This window comes from Bombina bombina, chromosome 6 (assembly GCF_027579735.1).
Source record: "Bombina bombina isolate aBomBom1 chromosome 6, aBomBom1.pri, whole genome shotgun sequence".
Lineage (NCBI taxonomy): Eukaryota > Metazoa > Chordata > Amphibia > Anura > Bombinatoridae > Bombina > Bombina bombina.
The window spans coordinates 582587589-582606972 of NC_069504.1; the positions used below are offsets into that span (position 1 = coordinate 582587589).

Genomic DNA, 19384 nt, shown 5'->3' on the forward strand with positions numbered 1-19384 from the left:
TGAGGCACCAGCTACTACTGAGCATGTGCAAACATTCACAGTGTATACGTATATGAATCTGTGATTGGCTGACAACTGTCACATGATACAGGGGGCCGGCACATTGAAGTGCATTTTGAAATTTGTCAGAAAAAAATCTACTGTTCATTCAAAATTCATAGCAAGTGCTATTGTCTTGTCTTTTTGTTATACACTTGCTTGTTATGCATTTCTACTGGTGTTAATCTTTGTTACGGCCAGGAGATGCTTTGTTGCAATATTAGATCTCAGTGATTACATATTGTAACAGCCACACAATCAGATCGGGGGTTGGCAAATGGGCAAATGCTCCCCCCCCCCAAGCAGAGTCAGACTGCCTGCTGTCTCAGTGACAGCCAGTGCTAGTAATCAGCAGTCAGAAAGAGTAAAGTGTGGCACACACTCCCAGAGTTAAACTGAATCGTTATGATAGATTTGCATACAATTTTTTATTAGTGGCCAGCAGATGGCGCTGTTCAAAGGTGTGTTACATTGCTCTGCACTGGTATTTACTTTCTAATCACCTGCTTGACTTCACATGAAGCTGATGTGTTTGTGAATGAATGGGAACAAATCTACTTTCATTCAAGGTTAGTGGAATTGAGAGGGCTGTGCTGTATTGTGCAGGGCTAGGTAAATGAGGCTGTCACTGGAAAGGAAGCAGTGTAAATTCTTATGTGTGCATGTATGTTCTTCTGTGTTTATGTGTATGTGAATGTGTGTGTATCTGTGTATGTGTGAGTGTATATGTGTATGTACATTTGTTTTTATATGTGTATGTGTGTTTTTGTATAAATATGTGTGTGCATGCGTGTTTACACGTGTATGTGTGTTTTTGTATAAATATGTGTGTGCATGCGTGTTTACATATGTATGTGTGTGTGTTTGTATATATGTGTGTGTGTATGTGTTTGTGTATATATATATATATATATATATGTGTGCGTTTGTATGTGTTTGTACATATGAGTGTGTGTGCATGTGTGTTTATATGTGTATGTGTATGTGTTTCTGTATATATATATATATATATATATATATATATATATATATATATATATATATATATATAGTAATATATGTTATATTACCACTACAACTGCCAGCACCTATCTTGGATTAGATAGTATTATCTCCTCTGATATCGTTTTAAAATGGTGTTGTACTGTATACATATTGTGCCTCTTAAGTACCTCCTATATGCCAGCACTTGCCATTGTCTTTAACATTGTTTTTATTCTGAACACAGTACTGCCGCACGGCGTCCGGTTGCCATAGCAACGTATGACGTAGGCGCACACCATGCGCTTGCTGGACTTCCGGAACGCCACCGACAGTGACACAAGTGGGAGTTGGGTTTGTATATAAGGGGTAAGTTAATGTTAGCACTGTAAATATTGTCTGAGGACGGGGGCAACCCCGAAACGTCACAACTGCATTAAAAAAGCTTTTTTTCAAGACCCGGTGAGTGCTTTCTTTTCTGGGTGCGTATATATATATATATATATATATATATATATATATATATGTGTGTGTGTGTATGTGTGTTTATATGTGTATTTGTGAGTGTTAGTATATGTGTGTTTATATGAGTCTATAAGTATGTGTATGTGTGTGTTTGTATATATATGCGTGTGTGTTTATATACGTATGTGTATATGTGTGTATATGTGTGTGTTTGTATATATGTGTGTGTGTGCATGTGTATTTATATATATGTGTGTGTTTGTATATATATATATGTCTGTGTATATGTGTGTGTTTGTATATATGTCTGTGTATATGTGTGTTTTTGTATAAATGTGTGTGTGCATGTGTGTTTATATGTGTATGTGTGTAAATGTGTGTGTTTGTTTATAAGTGTGTGTGTATATGTGTATTTGTATATAACTGTGTGTGTTTATATGTGTATGTGTCGGTGTGTTTGTGAGTTTATATGTAAATGTTTGTATGTGTGTTTTTTTTCTGTGTTTGTATGCTGTGAGGGGCAGAGTAATGAGCAAAATGTTCTATACTGCTGTAACTTAATCATGCACGTTAACTTTAAACAAATAATTTTATTTTCATTTAAACCAGTGATCATTTTCTTTCATGTGCAGGACCCACAGTATAGTGCCAAAATATATGAATAAATACAAAAAACTTTGCCACAAAATATACATTTTTTTCTATATTACTTTTTCTGCCTTGATACCACAAGATATAGCCAACAACTTAGCATTCCATTATTTTGAGTGTAAAGTCTGTAAATGACATTCTAATACAAAAAAAAAATTATGTCAGCATTTAAGTTTATGATGAGAATTCTATTACCAAATTACACAGACTATTTTCATGCTGTTTCTAATAAAGTTTAACACCTTTGTGCTTTTTTAAAATTAGCAGTTACCACTCAGTTTTAAAAAAAAACAACAAAAATGATTTTTTAATATTGGCCGTGTTGCCACATGATAATCTGGCACTTTCCCCTCCTAATATTGGGCTCTGGATCCGCCCCTGCACACAATTATGTATCTTAGTGATAGTGAAATGACAGAAAAGTACAGTTATGGGGTGAGGCTGTTTAATGCAGTATCAGTGCAGGGTGATGATATGCATTGATTAGTGAAATATTGCTTTATCTCTTATGTTTTAATGCATATGGGATGTCATTAGTAATTGTTCTATCTATTGCTTTTATGATGATCAAAGCCCAGACTGTTTATACAGTTTAAAAGATTAATTACCTAAATATTATATGCTTTAGCAAACTCACAAACTCATACATGTTCAAGCTTTAGTAAATGTGAATGACAAATTAATTTGTGGCCCTTATCACAATCTTACCCTCTTTACCCACTTACAAAATGGCTGTATTTGCATTCTTGTTACTAGGCCCATCCCTAAAGTAAAAAAAGCTTTAAAGAATCAGATTTAATAGAGTCAACAATCAAAGTCACAAAATCTTGTAGACCTTAGCACCTCAGATCTCAATACTCTTTACAAAATGTTTAGGTTAGAGCTTCTTGTGATCCTCTTAAGGAGTAAAGCTTTGTGCCTCCATTATTACTGTCCCTTACTCATTCATATACATCTTTCCTGTCTTGTTGCATATATCTGAAATGCAAAGGGACAGTTCACAGTAAAATTGTTTTCCCTGAATGTGTTCCCCCTGACTTGCTATACTAGCTGTAGTGTATACAATGTATTAGAAATTGTTAATTTATGCTTCTTTTTGCAAAATAAATAGCTGGATTTGCTCTTTGAAACCACACCCCATTAAAATAGGCTTGGCTTGCTTACAGATCAGATCTTGTTATCTTGTCATTCAAATGGTTCCCTTTCTTATCTCTATACAAAGAAAGAACAATTGAAAATTAACCTTTTAGAGCTATATCTTTTCCAACTCCCACTGCGAGTGTAATTTCTTCTACTGGCTGTGTTTACATAGTTTCTCAATAGCCTATACCTATGTATAGAATATTTCAGTATAGGTAAGGATATTAAATGCTAAATCAGCTATTTCAAATGCCAATATAAAGGCTAAGGAGCTATTTGTAAACAATTTAATACAATCCAGCAGGTAAAATAGATAATTGGAAACAAATTAAAGGGGAGAAAGTTTTTGGGCAAACTGTCCCTTTAATACCACATGCTGTGAATTCCCCTGTCTTCTACTAAAATAAGCTTTTAACTTTATTAATTAACACTCATCCCAACTCTCATTAATGCAAAAATGTTGTTAACCCCTAATCACCCTTCCACTTTTGGAGCTAGTTGGTCTACAAATCAGTTTCCTTTGACTTTGTTTGCTGTGTTACACTATATTCAAACTCTCACACAATGTCCCACTTAACCCGTTGTATAGTTTTAGCTGTTTAGCTTCACACACCATGCACTTTCCATTAAATTCTAAACATACATATTTGGCACTTTAGGAATAAACTGTAATATTTCATAATATTATTGTTTATCCAAAATATACACAGTATGTCATTGCATTCACAACATTTGTAAATAGGGAATAGTTATCAGGGGTAACAATCTTGTACACTGTATACACTTCTGATGTGATATGCTGAACAAAATGTACTAAGGGATTTATCTAGCACCTCTATATTTAACTAGTACCAGTGATTTTTTTTAAAGCTTATTTACTAAAGTTCAGTTATATCTCCATGTGTTAATGACACAGGAACAGGTAGAGGTGACACAGGAACAGGTAGAGGTGACACAGGAACAGGTAGAGGTGGTGACACAGGAACAGGTAGAGGTGACCCAGGAATAGGTAGAGGTGAAACAGGAACAGGTAGAGGTGACAAAGAAACCGGTAGAGATGACACAGGAAAAGGTAGAGGTGGTGACACAGGAACAGGTAGAGGTGAACAGGAACAGGTAGAGGTGACACAGGAACAGGTAGAGGTGACACAGGAACAGGTAGAGGTGGTGACACAGGAACAGGTAGAGGTGGTGACACAGGAACAGGTAGAGGTGGTGACACAGTATCAGGTAGAGGTGACACAGGAACAGGTAGAGGTGACACAGTATCAGGTAGAGGTGACACAGGAATAGGTAGAGGTGAACAGGAACAGGTAGAGGTGAACAGGAACAGGTAGAGGTGACACAGGAACAGGTAGAGGTGACACAGGAACAGGTAGAGGTGATACAGGAACAAGTAGAGGTGACACAGGAACAGGTAGAGGTGACACAGGAACAGGTAGAGGTGGTGACACAGGAACAGGTAGAGGTGGTGACACGGGAACAGGTAGAGGTGGTGACACAGGAACAGGTAGAGGTGGTGACACAGTATCAGGTAGAGGTGACACAGGAACAGGTAGAGGTGACACAGGAACAGGGAGAGGTGGTGACACAGGAACAGGTAGAGGTGACACAGGAACAGGTAGAGGTGACAAAGAAACTGGTAGAGATGACACAGGAAAAGGTAGAGGTGGTGACACAGGAACAGGTAGAGGTGAACAGGAAAAGGTAGAGGTGGTGACACAGGAAAAGGTAGAGGTGATACAGGAACAAGTAGAGGTGACACATGAACAGGTAGAGGTGACACAGGAACAGGTAGAGGTGACACAGGAACAGGTAGAGGTGGTGACACAGGAACAGGTAGAGGTGGTGACACAGGAACAGGTAGAGGTGGTGACACAGGAACAGGTAGAGGTGACACAGTATCAGGTAGAGGTGACACAGGAACAGGTAGAGGTGACACAGGAACAGGTAGAGGTGGTGACACAGGAACAGGTAGAGGTGGTGACACAGTATCAGGTAGAGGTGACACAGGAACAGGTAGAGGTGACACAGGAACAGGTAGAGGTGAAACAGGAACAAGTAGAGGTGACACATGAACAGGTAGATGTGACACAGGAACAGGTAGAGGTGACACAGGAACAGGTAGAGGTGAAACAGGAACAAGTAGATGTGACACAGGAACAGGTAGATGTGACACAGGAACAGGTAGATGTGACACAGGAACAGGTAGATGTGACACAGGAACAGGTAGAGGTGAAACAGGAACAAGTAGAGGTGACACAGGAACAGGTAGAGGTGACACAGGAACAGGTAGAGGTGAAACAGGAACAGGTAGAGGTGAAACAGGAACAAGTAGAGGTGACACAGGAACAGGTAGAGGTGACACAGAAACAGGTAGAGGTGGTGACACAGGAACAGGTAGAGGTGGTGACACTGGTGAGGCCAGTAAGACTATAGAGTTTTCTTTAGTGAATTTAGCCAAGTATATTTCTGAAGCACTGCATAAACGTATTCTGCTTCTGGCCTCAAAAATGTTCCTTGTTTTTGAATAGTGGCTATAGCAGGATTAAGGGTCAGTTCACACCAGAGCTGTGTGCAGAAAATGACAATGAATATTAACAATGGGCATTTGTACAAAGTAAAGCGAAAGATACCCAGTTAAGCAGCTCAATTTTCCTTGGATCAGTTTCTTCCTCTGGTTCTTCCCTTCCTTTCCCCTTTTTCTTGCCTTTGCCCTTCCCTCTTGGTGCTTTGGCTTGGGCAGCTGGAGATCTCTTTTCTTTGTCCTGAGCAGAACCATCGGCTGCTGTAAGGCTTCCTAAAGGCTTATGTCAAAAAAGAACAGTAAGAAACATGAAATCATTTGACTAATAAAATAATAAAAAACCTTAAAGAGGTTCTGGTGTTCTCCATAGACCTCTTTTTCTTACTTTATAGGGAAAGTCTAGTTGAATAAAATCTGTATTTCATTTGAGGAATTTTTTTTCTAATCAAATCCATTTTCCACTTTGTGTTTAACCCCTTAGATGCCATTAAACACATAGTAAGAGTCATACACCCAGACTATAAATCAATGGTTAAATCATAATTACATACTGAACATGTATTTAGTTCCTTTTCAGGGATTAACACAGACTTCATATTCCAACCCTTTAGAATCTACTTCACATTGCTTCCTTTTCTATGGTGATTTAAACCAAGTAAAGTGCTGCCGGTGGAATTAGTTAAGAAATTTGAATTACATAAACAACATAACAGATATAATCTGAGGTATTTTTAACTTTGGACTAAACCAAATGTAAATTGTGTTTATTATCATGTGAAGTGAGTATGGGCAAAACATGTAACAAAAAAGCCAAGAAATACCACTAAAAGATACCAAAATAAGTATTTAAGTAGTCAAGACTGATAAATTAGTAAAGTATGAAAACAACAATGTTTAAAAAAGTTTTCTGATGGTTTGGAATATAGCTTACAAATTCTGTTAAAGCACTAACACACAATATCTAGGTTTTCTATGGAAACACTTTACCCCGCAACGCTGCACTGTATTGTCCCATTAACAATTCACTCAAACAGAAATGAACAACAGCTCAATAGCTTTTTATATATATGAGCACATCCTGTAACATTCTATTAACTGCCATCAAATGTATAGTACATCCTACAAAAATGACATATACAAACGTTACTATAATGGAGACTCTATTATAATAAAGCTACTAATTATTTTAGCAATTTAATCAAATTCATACCGATATTATCTTGTGGCATGGCTGCATGTGGGTCATAATAATAGTGACTCCTTGCATATAGTCAATAGGACCAGCCAACAAGAAGCTTCTGACTCAAACCAATTTCATTTTAAAACCTATATTAAATAGGAATCAGATTTACAGCATATTAACCCTAGCCTCCCTCTAGTCTATTGTATCTTTCACTTAATCTTTCACTTAGTGAGCCTTCCAAACCGCAATTAAACCTAACTCTAGCTGACTCAGTCCCCAAATTGTATTTAACCTCACGCCATTACACTGAATTAACCCTCAAACATGTTTCCCCTGAAGTTAACCCCTGTAAGATTACCAAGGCTGTCCATCCTTAGCACCTTCACATGAGAGCTATCACAATATCACAGCAGCAGTGACAGATAAAAGCACAGACAACTAGAGGTATTTGATAAAGCCCAGAACCAGCCTTTTTGACTTATTTACAAGTGCTTTAAGACTTTTTGTAATAAAACAGTAAAGTTGTGGATCGGTAAAACACACTGAACCCTAAAATGCCATTTTGGATGAGATTATAGCATTTTACCTGTGATTATAGGATTAAGGTCTATATTCATTCAGGCTCTCTGCAGCACTTTTATGTATGTATTTGCAAGTAGGCATTCTTTAATTTATATAGGTAAATGTATTTATTAGCCATCTATGTGATATCACTTTTTTTAGCAAATGAGAACTGCTAGAAGTACAAGAAAATATAAATCATAGCTGCAAAACCTATAAATGACAGTTAGCAAATGTGTTCTTTAAATATTGCTATTAGACTTGTGCAGCCAAGAAAATTTTGTTTTAGAGGAAATATTCGTTCCAAATATATTAGGGGAAATTCCCTGAATATTTGTTGGCTGCACGATTCGGTATTTTTTTATTTTACGAAAACAAATATCCGTTTTTCGGAACGAATATGTATTTGTAACTAAACAATTACACATCATTGATTGCTATTTAGTTAAAGGGATATAAACCCCAACTTTTTTCTTTCATAATACAGAAATTCACAATTTTAAACAACTTTCCAATTTATTTCTATTATCTAATTTGCTTCATTCTTTTGGTATCATTTGTTGAAAAAATGGCAATTCACATGGATGAGCCAATAACACAAGGCATCTATGTGCAGCCACCAATCAGCAGCAACTGAGCATATTTAGATATGCTTTTCAACAAAGGATATCAAGAGAATGAAGCAAATTAGATAATCATTTGGAAAGTTGTTTAAAATTGCATGCTCTTTCTAAATCATAAAATAAAATGTTTTGAATGTCATGTCCCTTTAATACTAATATTTCTTTTGTAAATCACGTTGGAACAAACAAGATAATATTCTTTGACATCTGTGGATTTTTGTGAAATAGAAGTTCAAGAATTTTGTTTCTAAAAGATGACTTTGTCCTTATAATATATCTTGATCTGTTATTGCAATGTTTTGAAAATGGTGATATTGTTTGAACAAAACTGAAAATATGTACATATTGCAATAGACTTACTTACTTAATATTTAAATTGTTTAGAAAATATTTCTGTATTATGCAAAGTAAAACCCTGTACAGTGAGAATGTAAACTGCTTGCAAGGGTTTAGCAAATCCATTATGCTTTCATGACTTATAGTGTACTTTTAAATAGTAAAAACTCTGTTTTTTTTTACTAGAAGATGGTTTATATTGTGACCACTTTTTTTCTATGAGAAATTAATGCCACGCATTGTTCCGCTTGACTGTAGACCAAAATCTTGCAAAACTGGCAAAGGCATTCAAAATCGATTACATTGTACTAAAATTTAAGGTAAAACAAGCACTTTTACGGTATTGATATAAAAAACTACTCATGCAACACATGACTGACCACTATACTTCTAAGGACACTGTACACATTGCTTTATTATTAATCAACATGTAAATCTATAGTTTTGGAACACAAAAAGTTAAAATTAATATGTCAATTATTAGATTCTATGCAGACTGCACAAATGGATCTATCAGTACAATGTCATATATAAAGGTGGCAAATGCCTGTTATAATTGTCAGTTTCATTTCGATCCTGATCATGTTCACTTAACAATGAAAATATGTTTTTTAGAAGCTTTCTGTAGGAATCTATATCAGGCTACAGCCTTTTGTTAGCTAATTCCGTTTGGGATTGTGAAAAACATTCTGGCCGCATAGGTTGAAACCGAAACCTCAATATCGGGAGCCAATAACAGAAAGATTGTGATTAAGGCCCTTGGCAAACAGATAGTTTAAGTTAAATGGACATTTAACACCTTTTGCTTTTGTTAAATATGTGTTTTGTCCCACATTCCCTAGTAAGGCCAAAAAAGCTAATTCTGTTATCGGCAAATGTTGCAAATCGATCAGATGAATTAAGTAATTTGCAGCTTTTTGAAACCCTAGGATAATACATTTGCTTTTTGGTACAATTTTTACATAAAGGCAAGAGATGTTTAATGTTCTTTTAAAGCCATGTTCTCCATTACTCATTATTTTGAGCTAATGCAGGTAATTAATTTCATGTAATTTTACATTTACACTCATAACACATGAAATGCTATATTTTTTCTCTTTTCAAATTAAGAACAAGTTTAAGGTTGCACTATCTTTATTAAACTAAATGTTAAATTAAGAAAATGTCTTATTTCTCAATATAATTTAAATACATAATTTCTTACCGGCCACTGATGTCCGAAGACAAAGATTTGGCTGCGTGCTATATCAACACGATTCCAGGCCAAAGCCAAGCTTAGCTGATCAGGAGCTGACGCATTGGTCCCTTGTATAAAAAAATAATATTAGACTTTAATAAAAATTCCTCCACATATTTTACAATCATTCTTCTGGTTTTGTAATGACATAGCACAGTAAGGCCTTGATTACAATTGTGTTTAAGCACAAAACACTTGAAGTAAAGTGTTAGGTCTAAAACAAGTATAAAGTATACCAAAACGTTTGTTTAAAATAAAGTATTACACTCATATATATCCATATCTAAATTAATATATATGTTTATTATTTAAATAAATGTTTAAAATGGGTTTTAACATGATTTATATACAGGTATACCTCACTTTACAGCGCTTCACTTTACAGCGCTTCGCTAATACAGCGCTTTGTGGAGCTGAAGTTCAACCTCCAAGGATTTTGAAACAGTGCTGTAGTCATCGTGAGATTGCGAGAAAAGTGACTGGCACCATTTTGTTACGCGTAGTTCACTCTGTTTACAGCATTACAGTGCAATCTGTGTCTCAGTGTTATAGTCTGGTAAATTTTACTACAGTAATTGTCACTATTATACAGGTACAGTATTTATTGAATACTGTGCTGTGCTAGTGTTAAACTAAACAAAAGCACTATTGCACCCCTAATATATGTTAGTTCAAACATGTTTTCAAGTTTTTAAGCACACTGGCAAGTGAAAAGAAAGCTAAAACTGCCTTGTTTCACTTTAAGGCGGTTTTCACTTTACAGCGGGGCTCCGGTCCCTAACCCGCTGTATGAGCGGGGTATACCTGTACTGTATATATATATATATATATATATATATATATATATATATATATATATATATATATATATATATATAAATATATAAAAGTATGTAAGTATGTGAATTGGTGTACGTGTATGTATATGTATGTATGCATGTATATATATATATATATATATATATATATATAAATATAGTGTGCTTCTCTCTGTGTGTGTGTGTGTATATATATATATATATATATATATATACATATATGTGTGTGTATGTATGTGTACACATATATTCATACACACATACCAATCCACACACACACAGATATATATATTCCCAGTCCAACACCTTGTCATATACCACATCATGTTAAAACACTGTTAATATCTTAAAGATATAACTATATATATATTAAATACGTGTATATATATATTTAAATACAAAGATGTTTTTACTAGTTCTGAATGCACCTTTGGCTTTACAGCACTTTGGGGTTTAGCACTCAGTGATTTAAATAAATCTGTTTTAGAGATCAATAGTGCTAATGTTCCTGTGCTTCAATTGTAATCTAGGCCTAAATGTTTCTAACACAAGAATCATTCACATAATGATATCTTCACTGCCTTTATTCCAGTTATTCTTTCGATAAATATCTATCTATCATTAAACGTACAGAGACAGGTTTTAAAATACTATACGAAATATAAATAAGTGAAGTGGGGAAAAAAAAATAAGATGCATTTTAAAGATGTAAGGTAGAGACAGGAGGATTAGACAACAAAAAGACAGTGGACATATTCAATAAAGGTTGCACATCTGTGAGAATGAAGCTCATTGGACTCACTGCGATTTGACTTGCTTTTACTTATTGACAAAAATGGCCTTAACCTTGGAGTGACAGTGAGTTGCGAGTTCAAACTTATTACAATGAAGGCCTTGTATCATTCATTCTTTAAAGCAGCGGTTCCCAACCTTTTTTCTCTCCTGCACCCCTTGATTAGGATTTTCATTTATGAGTACCCCCTCTCTTCATTACCCCCACCCATCCCTCAAAAAAGTTTTTTTTTTTTTTAATTTTCTTAGGTTAGCTCTGAGGAGTACCAACAGGGAAGCAGCCTATGCACATTGTCACCACACACAAGACAAGCCAAGACCCACAAGACCTACTATGGGGGGGGGGCATAGGACACTATGGAGATTTTTCTTTTTTTACATGTTGATGCCCATATCTATCATATGCCGCTGAGAAGGGAAGCGTGTAACCTCAATTACTCTATAAACTGATATAAAGAGCGCTGTAGTGAACAGGATCAGGATGTATTCTATTCCAGACATTACTGCTTTACTGTATGGAACTAAAATATATCCGGCGTTCTGAGTCTCTCTAGCTGCAGCAGACTAGCACTATATAGCTAGCAATGCTTCTCGTATGCAGCTGAGTGAGAAGCAGCGAGTGTCCTCATTTACTCATAATATGGTACCTGCGCCTATGAGAGTTGCGATGTTGCAGATCTCCATGGTCCACATCACATTCCCCCATGGCAGACCATCCACCAAGCAGTTCAGACACTGTGACAGGCTAGTAGGCTACAGAGTTGTGGTGTGTTAGGATTGCCAGGGCCTGGATCGAACTTCTGTTCCATCATTACCAACAATATTTTCGCGTACCCCCAACCGGTCCGCCGCGTACCCCCAGGGGTATGCGTACCACAGGTTGGGAGCCGCTGCTTTAAAGGCATATGTCATCTAGTGGTAAATTACCATTCCACTTGTGTGTGAAAACTCTCTTAATATATAAAGACTTCTTTTTTTAATTCCCAAACTTGTACAGCGATGAAAGAATAACTGGGTTGTGAATGCCTGGAGAATAAACCTAAAATTCTCATGGGAAGTGGAAAACCAGATTTTTTAGAGATAAATTACAGGAAAAAGAGCAAAAACACAGTAATGGTATATTGCAAACTTTTCTTTTACTTTGTGTAATTAAACATCTTCTATTACAATATCAAAGTGTTTTGTGTCTGTTTATAAGTACTACCCTCCGTTGTTGCAATATTTACTGTAGTGTCACTTGGCACAAGTTTAGAAATCACTGAAATATACTTAGCAACTTAAAAAATTATATTAAAAGAAATCAATATATGAATATTCACTCTAACACACTCACATATATACATCTGTCTGTCTATCTATCTATCTATCTATCTATCTATCTATCTATCTATCTATCTATCTATCTATCTATCTATCTATCTATCATCTATCTATCTATTTTAAATACACATTTTCCTTGGCTTACCTTTTAGAAGAGCAGTTAGAATGGCCATTTCAATATCTTGTTGACCTTCTGATCCCATGCGAAATACAGTAATCTGCAGGTAAACCATAATAAAGCATAATCAGAAAACTGGAACTATTTTAGCTTCTAACCTAACCCATGCAATAAATCTTAATCCAAATGAGCAAAAGTTTATATTTAATTTTTTTACTTTGTGATCTATATTTAGCTTATTAATAGCTTGTGTCAAGAAGAAATTATTTGGAGCAATTAAGGGCTATATTAAGAATGTAGCGCTAAATGTAGCGCACAAGCAATATGGGGTATTAAGTGGCTCTTTGCGTGCGTCAGAAACAGCGTACCTATTACGAGTTGAAAATAAACGCATTTGAGCACAATCGTATTTAACGCATCAGGTTAGCGCAACTTCAGAGCTCTGGTTAACTGTTATGCGAGACAAAAAAGTTGCACAAAAAACATAAAAAATACATTTTTAAAGTACAGTTATACTCATAAAACTGTCTGATAGAAAATATTTTTTAAAAATTGCATAAAAAAGGGCTCAAAGATATGAGTTCTCAAGCATAAGAAAAAAATAAGGGCTTTAACATAGATACATACATATACTGTACATGTCTAAATATGCATATGTATGTATAAATATGTGTATATATTTATGTACAGATGTATTTATATATGTCTGTGTTTTACTGTGTATTTACTGTATGTACTTCACATTCCAATGTTCTTTATTTACAGGATAATGTACTTTTTATTGTAAATCTATATATACCTATATCCCTGATGAAACAGCCTGTGAGCTGTGAAACATGTCGCAGCATTTGGTGTAAATGTTTTTAAGTTAATTAATTAAAAAAAAAAAGTTTTATTATATTATATTGGAAGCTGTTCTTGTCTAGACATTTGTTTGCCTGTCATTTTTGTGAATTGATTCAGTCTCAACATGTGAGAGCTGCAAGTGGGAATTATCTTCTTGTATCCTGATTCCTTGGAGCAGTAAATTAAGGCACTGTGAATCCTCAACAACAGAGTGCTGCATCACTTATGGGTAGAACATCACAGGTGGGTTAGGGATTTTGTGAAGTGTTTTCCTGACACAGATACACACATTCAAGTGCATTTTCTGTATTGTCATTCACAGACATCGCAACCTGCGAAAACTAATTTCAGGGAAGTGGGTTCACCCGCTACTGCGCCGCCACCCCCCCCCCCCCCGGTTATATATTGGACACCTTGAAACCCTAAATAAGATAGAGACTTATCATTAAAGTAGCTTCCCACTAAAGTCACATTAAGAAAAAGTAGCTTTGTTGCACAACCACATACAACAAACCTATTTTCCAGTGTCCATACCCTTGTTGAATGCTTAAATATTTTAGAATATGAAGTTTAATTAAGTGCGGTAAATAAGGTAGTATTTGTGTTTTTATTTGATTAAAATCAGTGGGGGCTTTTTGGTTACTGATGCATGCTTTGAGGGTTCTATAAGGTCCCAGCAACTAAAGGCATTCCTTAAAGAAACACTTTTCCGGATTTGGGCCACATTGGATCATGGTACTTGGAGTTTCAGGGAGATTGCATTCCATTTGCTGGCATCAGGGAGCCGCTTTTACAATCAGGGAGACTCCCTGAACTTCAGGGAGAGTTGGGATGTCTGCATTCAGATTATCCTGGAGCAGATTCCCTGGAGCAGTAAACCGGGGAGCTGTGAATCCTCAGTGTGTCACTGCCAGCAGGACAGAGTGCTGGGTCACTTGTGAGTAGAACACCACAGGTCGGTTTGGGATTTGTTGAAGTGTTTCCCTGACACAGATACATGAATAGTGGGAGTGTAGCCAAAGCGCCTAACCTAACGGAGGCTTGGTCTGAGTGAACAATTCAATAATAAAATAGATTGGATTCATTCAGATAATAACATTAACATTAAGATAATAACATTAATGGCTTGGTTATACAGGGCATAAACAGCTGATTACCAAAGGTAAATGTATATTAACAGTGTATTAACCATAAACACATGGATCCATGTACTCAAAAATAACAAAATATCTTAAAATACTATAAAATCAGATATCAAACATATTTATTACAAAAAGATAATTCTGAAATAATAACATGTGAGTATATATGCAAAATGACTTGAAATGGCAAATGGCTTGAGATTCAAGAAATGGTAAAAAAGGTATGGTGAATCGTTGCAACTTGGTGCTTAAATAAACTGTGTATTGTGTTAACTTAGCTGTATTGGTAATCCGTTAACTCTGTGGTACATATATGTGTAATAGATATTCTAACAACACATGTAGAAAGGTGATAGTGTGCCTAAGGGTGCACAACCATAGAGACAAATAGCAAAACAAAAATTGAAACAATCGGTGTGGAGGGTGTAATAGAAGTAAAAAAACACAAATCAAAAATCACAAAATCAAAAATTGAATAAAGAAGTTAAAGGCAGACAAAGAGGCCAAATTGACTGCAGTTAGTGTCCAAAGAAATGCGTGCAAATTCCAATGTGATCAGAGAAGGCTCCGTGAAGAGTTGATGTGTTAGTTAAATTTAGTGTTCCTAAAAGCACTAGGGCTTTAATAAAAGAAAAACACAAATTGTTGTTCCTTAGAGTGGGAGATTAGTTGCTAGTAGACTTCCCAAATAAGTGTAGCAAACTTCACAGATCATTTGAAGAAGTGACTTCCACTGAGGAGTGTTTAAATAATAGTCAAACTTCCTTAGTGACTGTATAGATTGATCCTTCTGTAAAAAAGAGAGGAACAATAGCGTAGAACGTATGGATACAGAATATAAAATTAAATAGTGCTTACCAGTGGTCGACTTGTTTCGGCCTCAGAAAGGCCTTTATCAAGCCTTTATCAAAACAAAAAAACCTACCATTACAAAAAATAACAAACAAAATTATACAAAACAATAAAAATATTCCGATTCAAATACCCTTTAAAAAAAAAAAAAACACCCCAAAATAAAAAAACATAATCCTATTATATAAAATGCCAAGTGTGTTTGTTCGAACCTGTCATGCACAGTAGAGACAGCACGAGGACAAACACACCTGGCCTTTGAGTCCTACTCCCTAGCTGATCTGTGGAAGAAGTGGGCGTGGTCGGGCATGAGCAGGGGCATGACCGATGTGAAGGGGCGTGGCCGACATGAATGCCCGTGAAGGGGGTGTGGCTGGGCATGAAGGGGCGTGGAGAGAGAGAGAAGAGGGGAGAGAGAGAGCTCAAAAGAGAGGGGGAGAGAGCGCAAAAGAGAGGGGGAGAGAGAGAGGAGAGGGGAGAGAGAGAGGAGAGGGGGGGAGAAAGAGAGCTCTAAAGAGAGGGGGAGAGAGAGTGCAAAAGAGATGGGGGAGAGAGAGCTCAAAAGAGAGGGGGAGAGAGAGAGCAAAAGAGGGGGAGAGAGAGTAAAAGAGGAAGGGGAGAGAGCAAAATAGGGGAGAGAGAGAGCAAAAAAGAGAGGGGGGAGAGAGAGAGCTCAAAAGAGAGGGGGGAGAGAGAGCTCAAAAGAGGGGGGGGGGGGGGAGAGAGAGCAAAAGAGAGTGGGAGGGAGAGAGCACAAGGGGTGGGACCGCTGTACTACAAAAAATGGCCCATGTGAATGGGCTTTAGGACTAGTCTATAATAAACTACCAAGGGCCTTTTGTAGGGCATTGCCCTAAAGTTAACAGCTCTTTTGCTATAAAACAAAACAAACACCCCCTAACAGTATACAAACCCCCATCCCCCAAACCCACAAAATAAAAATAAAGTAAAACCTAATCTACCCATTGCCCCGAAAAGGGCATTTGTATGGGCATTGCCCTTAAAAGGACATTTAGCTTTTGCTGCCCAAACCCTAATCTAAAAAAAAAAAACCCTTAAAAAAAAATAACACTAACCCCGTCGATCCACTTACAGTTTTTTAAGTCCCGCTTGAACGATCTTCATCCAGGCAGCGAAGATCTCATCCAGGCAGCGAGAAGTATTCATCCAAGCGGCCTCTTCTATTTTTATCCAAGCGGCATCTTCTATCTTGATCCCGGCGACGCGGAGCGGGTCCATCCTGAAGACATCCGTTGCGGTGAATCCCCTTCATATGGTCGCCGCCATACATTGAATCTTCAATGCAAGGGAGTCGTTTCAAAATGGCATCCCTTGCATTCCTATTGGCTGAAAAATTTCAAATCAGCCAATAGGATTTAAGCAGCGCTCCTTCTATTGCATGATTCATCATATGCATTTTGCATATCGGGTTTCTCTATTTAGATTTTAAAGTGGTCGGGTTAGCGCACATAGAAACTAAGTAATCTTAAGGTGCGTTATTAAAGTATTAAATATAAAATATAATTTTTTTTTTATTTTTGTTTATTGAGGAAATTAGAAATAAGAACATAAGATATCCTCGCAGGGAGTCTGTAGAGTGATAACAAGACATCAGAATCTTAGACAAAAACCATAGATATCTGAACAAAATGCATAAATACATAGAATATAATCAAACATATCCAAAGGAAATTATGTAGTAAGAGTTGTGTTCCAAACGCCTGGTGTCATAAGGGCTATGTTCTAGAAGTTTGGTGTCTGTGGATAAAAGTTTGCCCTCATTTTCTTATTTTGCTATATATAGTGCATCTTTCTCTTAGAGTTTGTCAAATTGGAGCGAATTGGGATGGTAATTAAATGCAAAGAAGGTGGCACAATGAGTGCAAATAACTCTGAGGGTTTATAATGTTATGGCTTACAGAAGAGAAGAGGGGAAGGGGAAGGAGAGAGAAGAAAGAGAAAAAAAAAGGGGGATAAAAACAACTTTTTCCCAAGTTGAGCTGTCTCAGTCAGGGAATACCTCAGACCATGGGGTCCAAGATAGAAGTCCATACTGTCGAGAGCTGTGTGAGAGTAAGACTCCATTTGTTTAATGTATCTTATCGTGGATATGATTTGGGAATAGGCTGGGGGAGCTTTATTCTTCCATGACCTGGCAATTACTAATTTAGTGGACATTAAAAGGTAAATGACTAGTGTTTTACATGCTGGGGTTCATTTTGGGAGGTCTAAGTGAAGAAGACAGACTTGTGGTCTGAAGGGGAGTGTGATTTGGAGTTGGCTAAGGATGACGAAGAGTTTTGTCCAAATAGGTTTAATTTTAGGACATGACCACCACACGTGGGAGGTGCTCCCTAGCTGACCACAATCTCTCCTACCCATGGAAGAATGGTTGCTGTAGATCTTGTGTAGGGTGGATGGTACAAGGTGCCATTTGACCAGGATTTTATAATGAAGTTCCCACAGGGTAGCACAATGTAAGTGTTTTCTGCTAAACATAATTTCTCTGTAGTAGTAGTCAGTGTCAGCTACAAAGTCTAGTTTTCTTTCCCAGGTGGAGTGTTGGAAGACTTTGTGGTGGCTATAAGGTTCGAGAAGTAGGTTGTAATGATAAGATAGCATCCCTTCGACTTTATGGGCTTGAGTCCATCTCTGCTCCCAGTTGGTGGGGCCTCTGTTACGGTTACCCTTAGTCTCGCTGAGAGATGGACCGCTTAGTAGCCTGGATCCCTATTGCTAAAGAGGGGAGAAGCTGCTTTCCATAGTATTCTATATGAGTCTCGCAAATATAGAATAATCTCCCTTAGCTGCAGTACAGCTAGGATACCCTTCTGCCCACAAAAACGAGTCAACGCTGCGATTGAGGGTCAAACAAGAACTCAGGACTGGGATGCCCAGTCTGCTTTTTATTAAGGTTACATGCACACAGGGCACTCCCAGGGGGAGAGGGGGGGGAAGCACAAAATCCCCCATCACACATTTAGATAGAGAGCACTGTCCTTTGACAGGCCACAATAGGATTACAGTACTTAAGATAACAAGTTTACAAGTTCATCTTATCAATTAGCAGTCTGGCTCCAGAGGTGATTAGACAATGGGATTTGTTATCACTAAACTTAGAGCTGAGGCCAGCAAACATGTAATTAGACAATAGTTTCTAAAAGCTGAAAAAAAAGAGTTAACTCTTTAGGAAATGATACTTGTTACGGTTTTCTTGGAGCCCTTCTTAGGCGCTGGCTTGCTGGTTCAGGCATTGCTGCTGGGAAATAAGCTCTTCACAACAAAATAACTAATGCTTCTGTAACAGCCTCTAAGGTTGTGATTTGGGTATCCCCAGGACCGTAGAAGGGAACAGAGATGAAAGGCTTCACATTTAAGAATAGGGGGAAGCTGAAATTTATGACAGAGCTGGGAGTGAGGTACCCATTTCTTATGTTCATAAAAGTCAGTAATGCATGAGACCTGAGCATTCTGTCAAGCCAATAAATGTGAGTCAGGGAGACAGTGCAGGGAGCTCATTATTGTTAGAGAAGGAGAAGGATGAGGGGCGATCTCATGGCCATGTTTAATCTGGTTCCGAAATTGTAGAATGTCAAGTATTATGGAGTGATGAATCCCTAAATCTTTCCTATAATATGTGGGAATCCAAGGTAGATCTATTAGTTTAAGGCCAAGAGGTAGGAGAGAGTTCTCCACTTTGTGCCATCACAAAGTGTTGTCTGGGGTGTTCCATCTCATCAGATGAGAGAGTCG

The 19384-nt window shown here is 37.1% G+C and overlaps 1 protein-coding gene across 1 annotated transcript in view; it reads right to left on the bottom strand.

Annotated features, from left to right (window-relative positions):
* Positions 1-19384, bottom strand: part of TRPM1 (transient receptor potential cation channel subfamily M member 1) — a 451868-nt gene that overhangs the window by 178735 nt on the left and 253749 nt on the right. Inside the window, exons 9-11 of the mRNA XM_053717558.1 lie at positions 12819-12891; positions 9711-9811; positions 5913-6083 (exon numbers count right to left, since the gene is read on the bottom strand). Coding sequence (XP_053573533.1) covers positions 5913-6083; positions 9711-9811; positions 12819-12891 — 345 coding nt within the window. The remainder of the gene's footprint in view (positions 1-5912; positions 6084-9710; positions 9812-12818; positions 12892-19384) is intronic.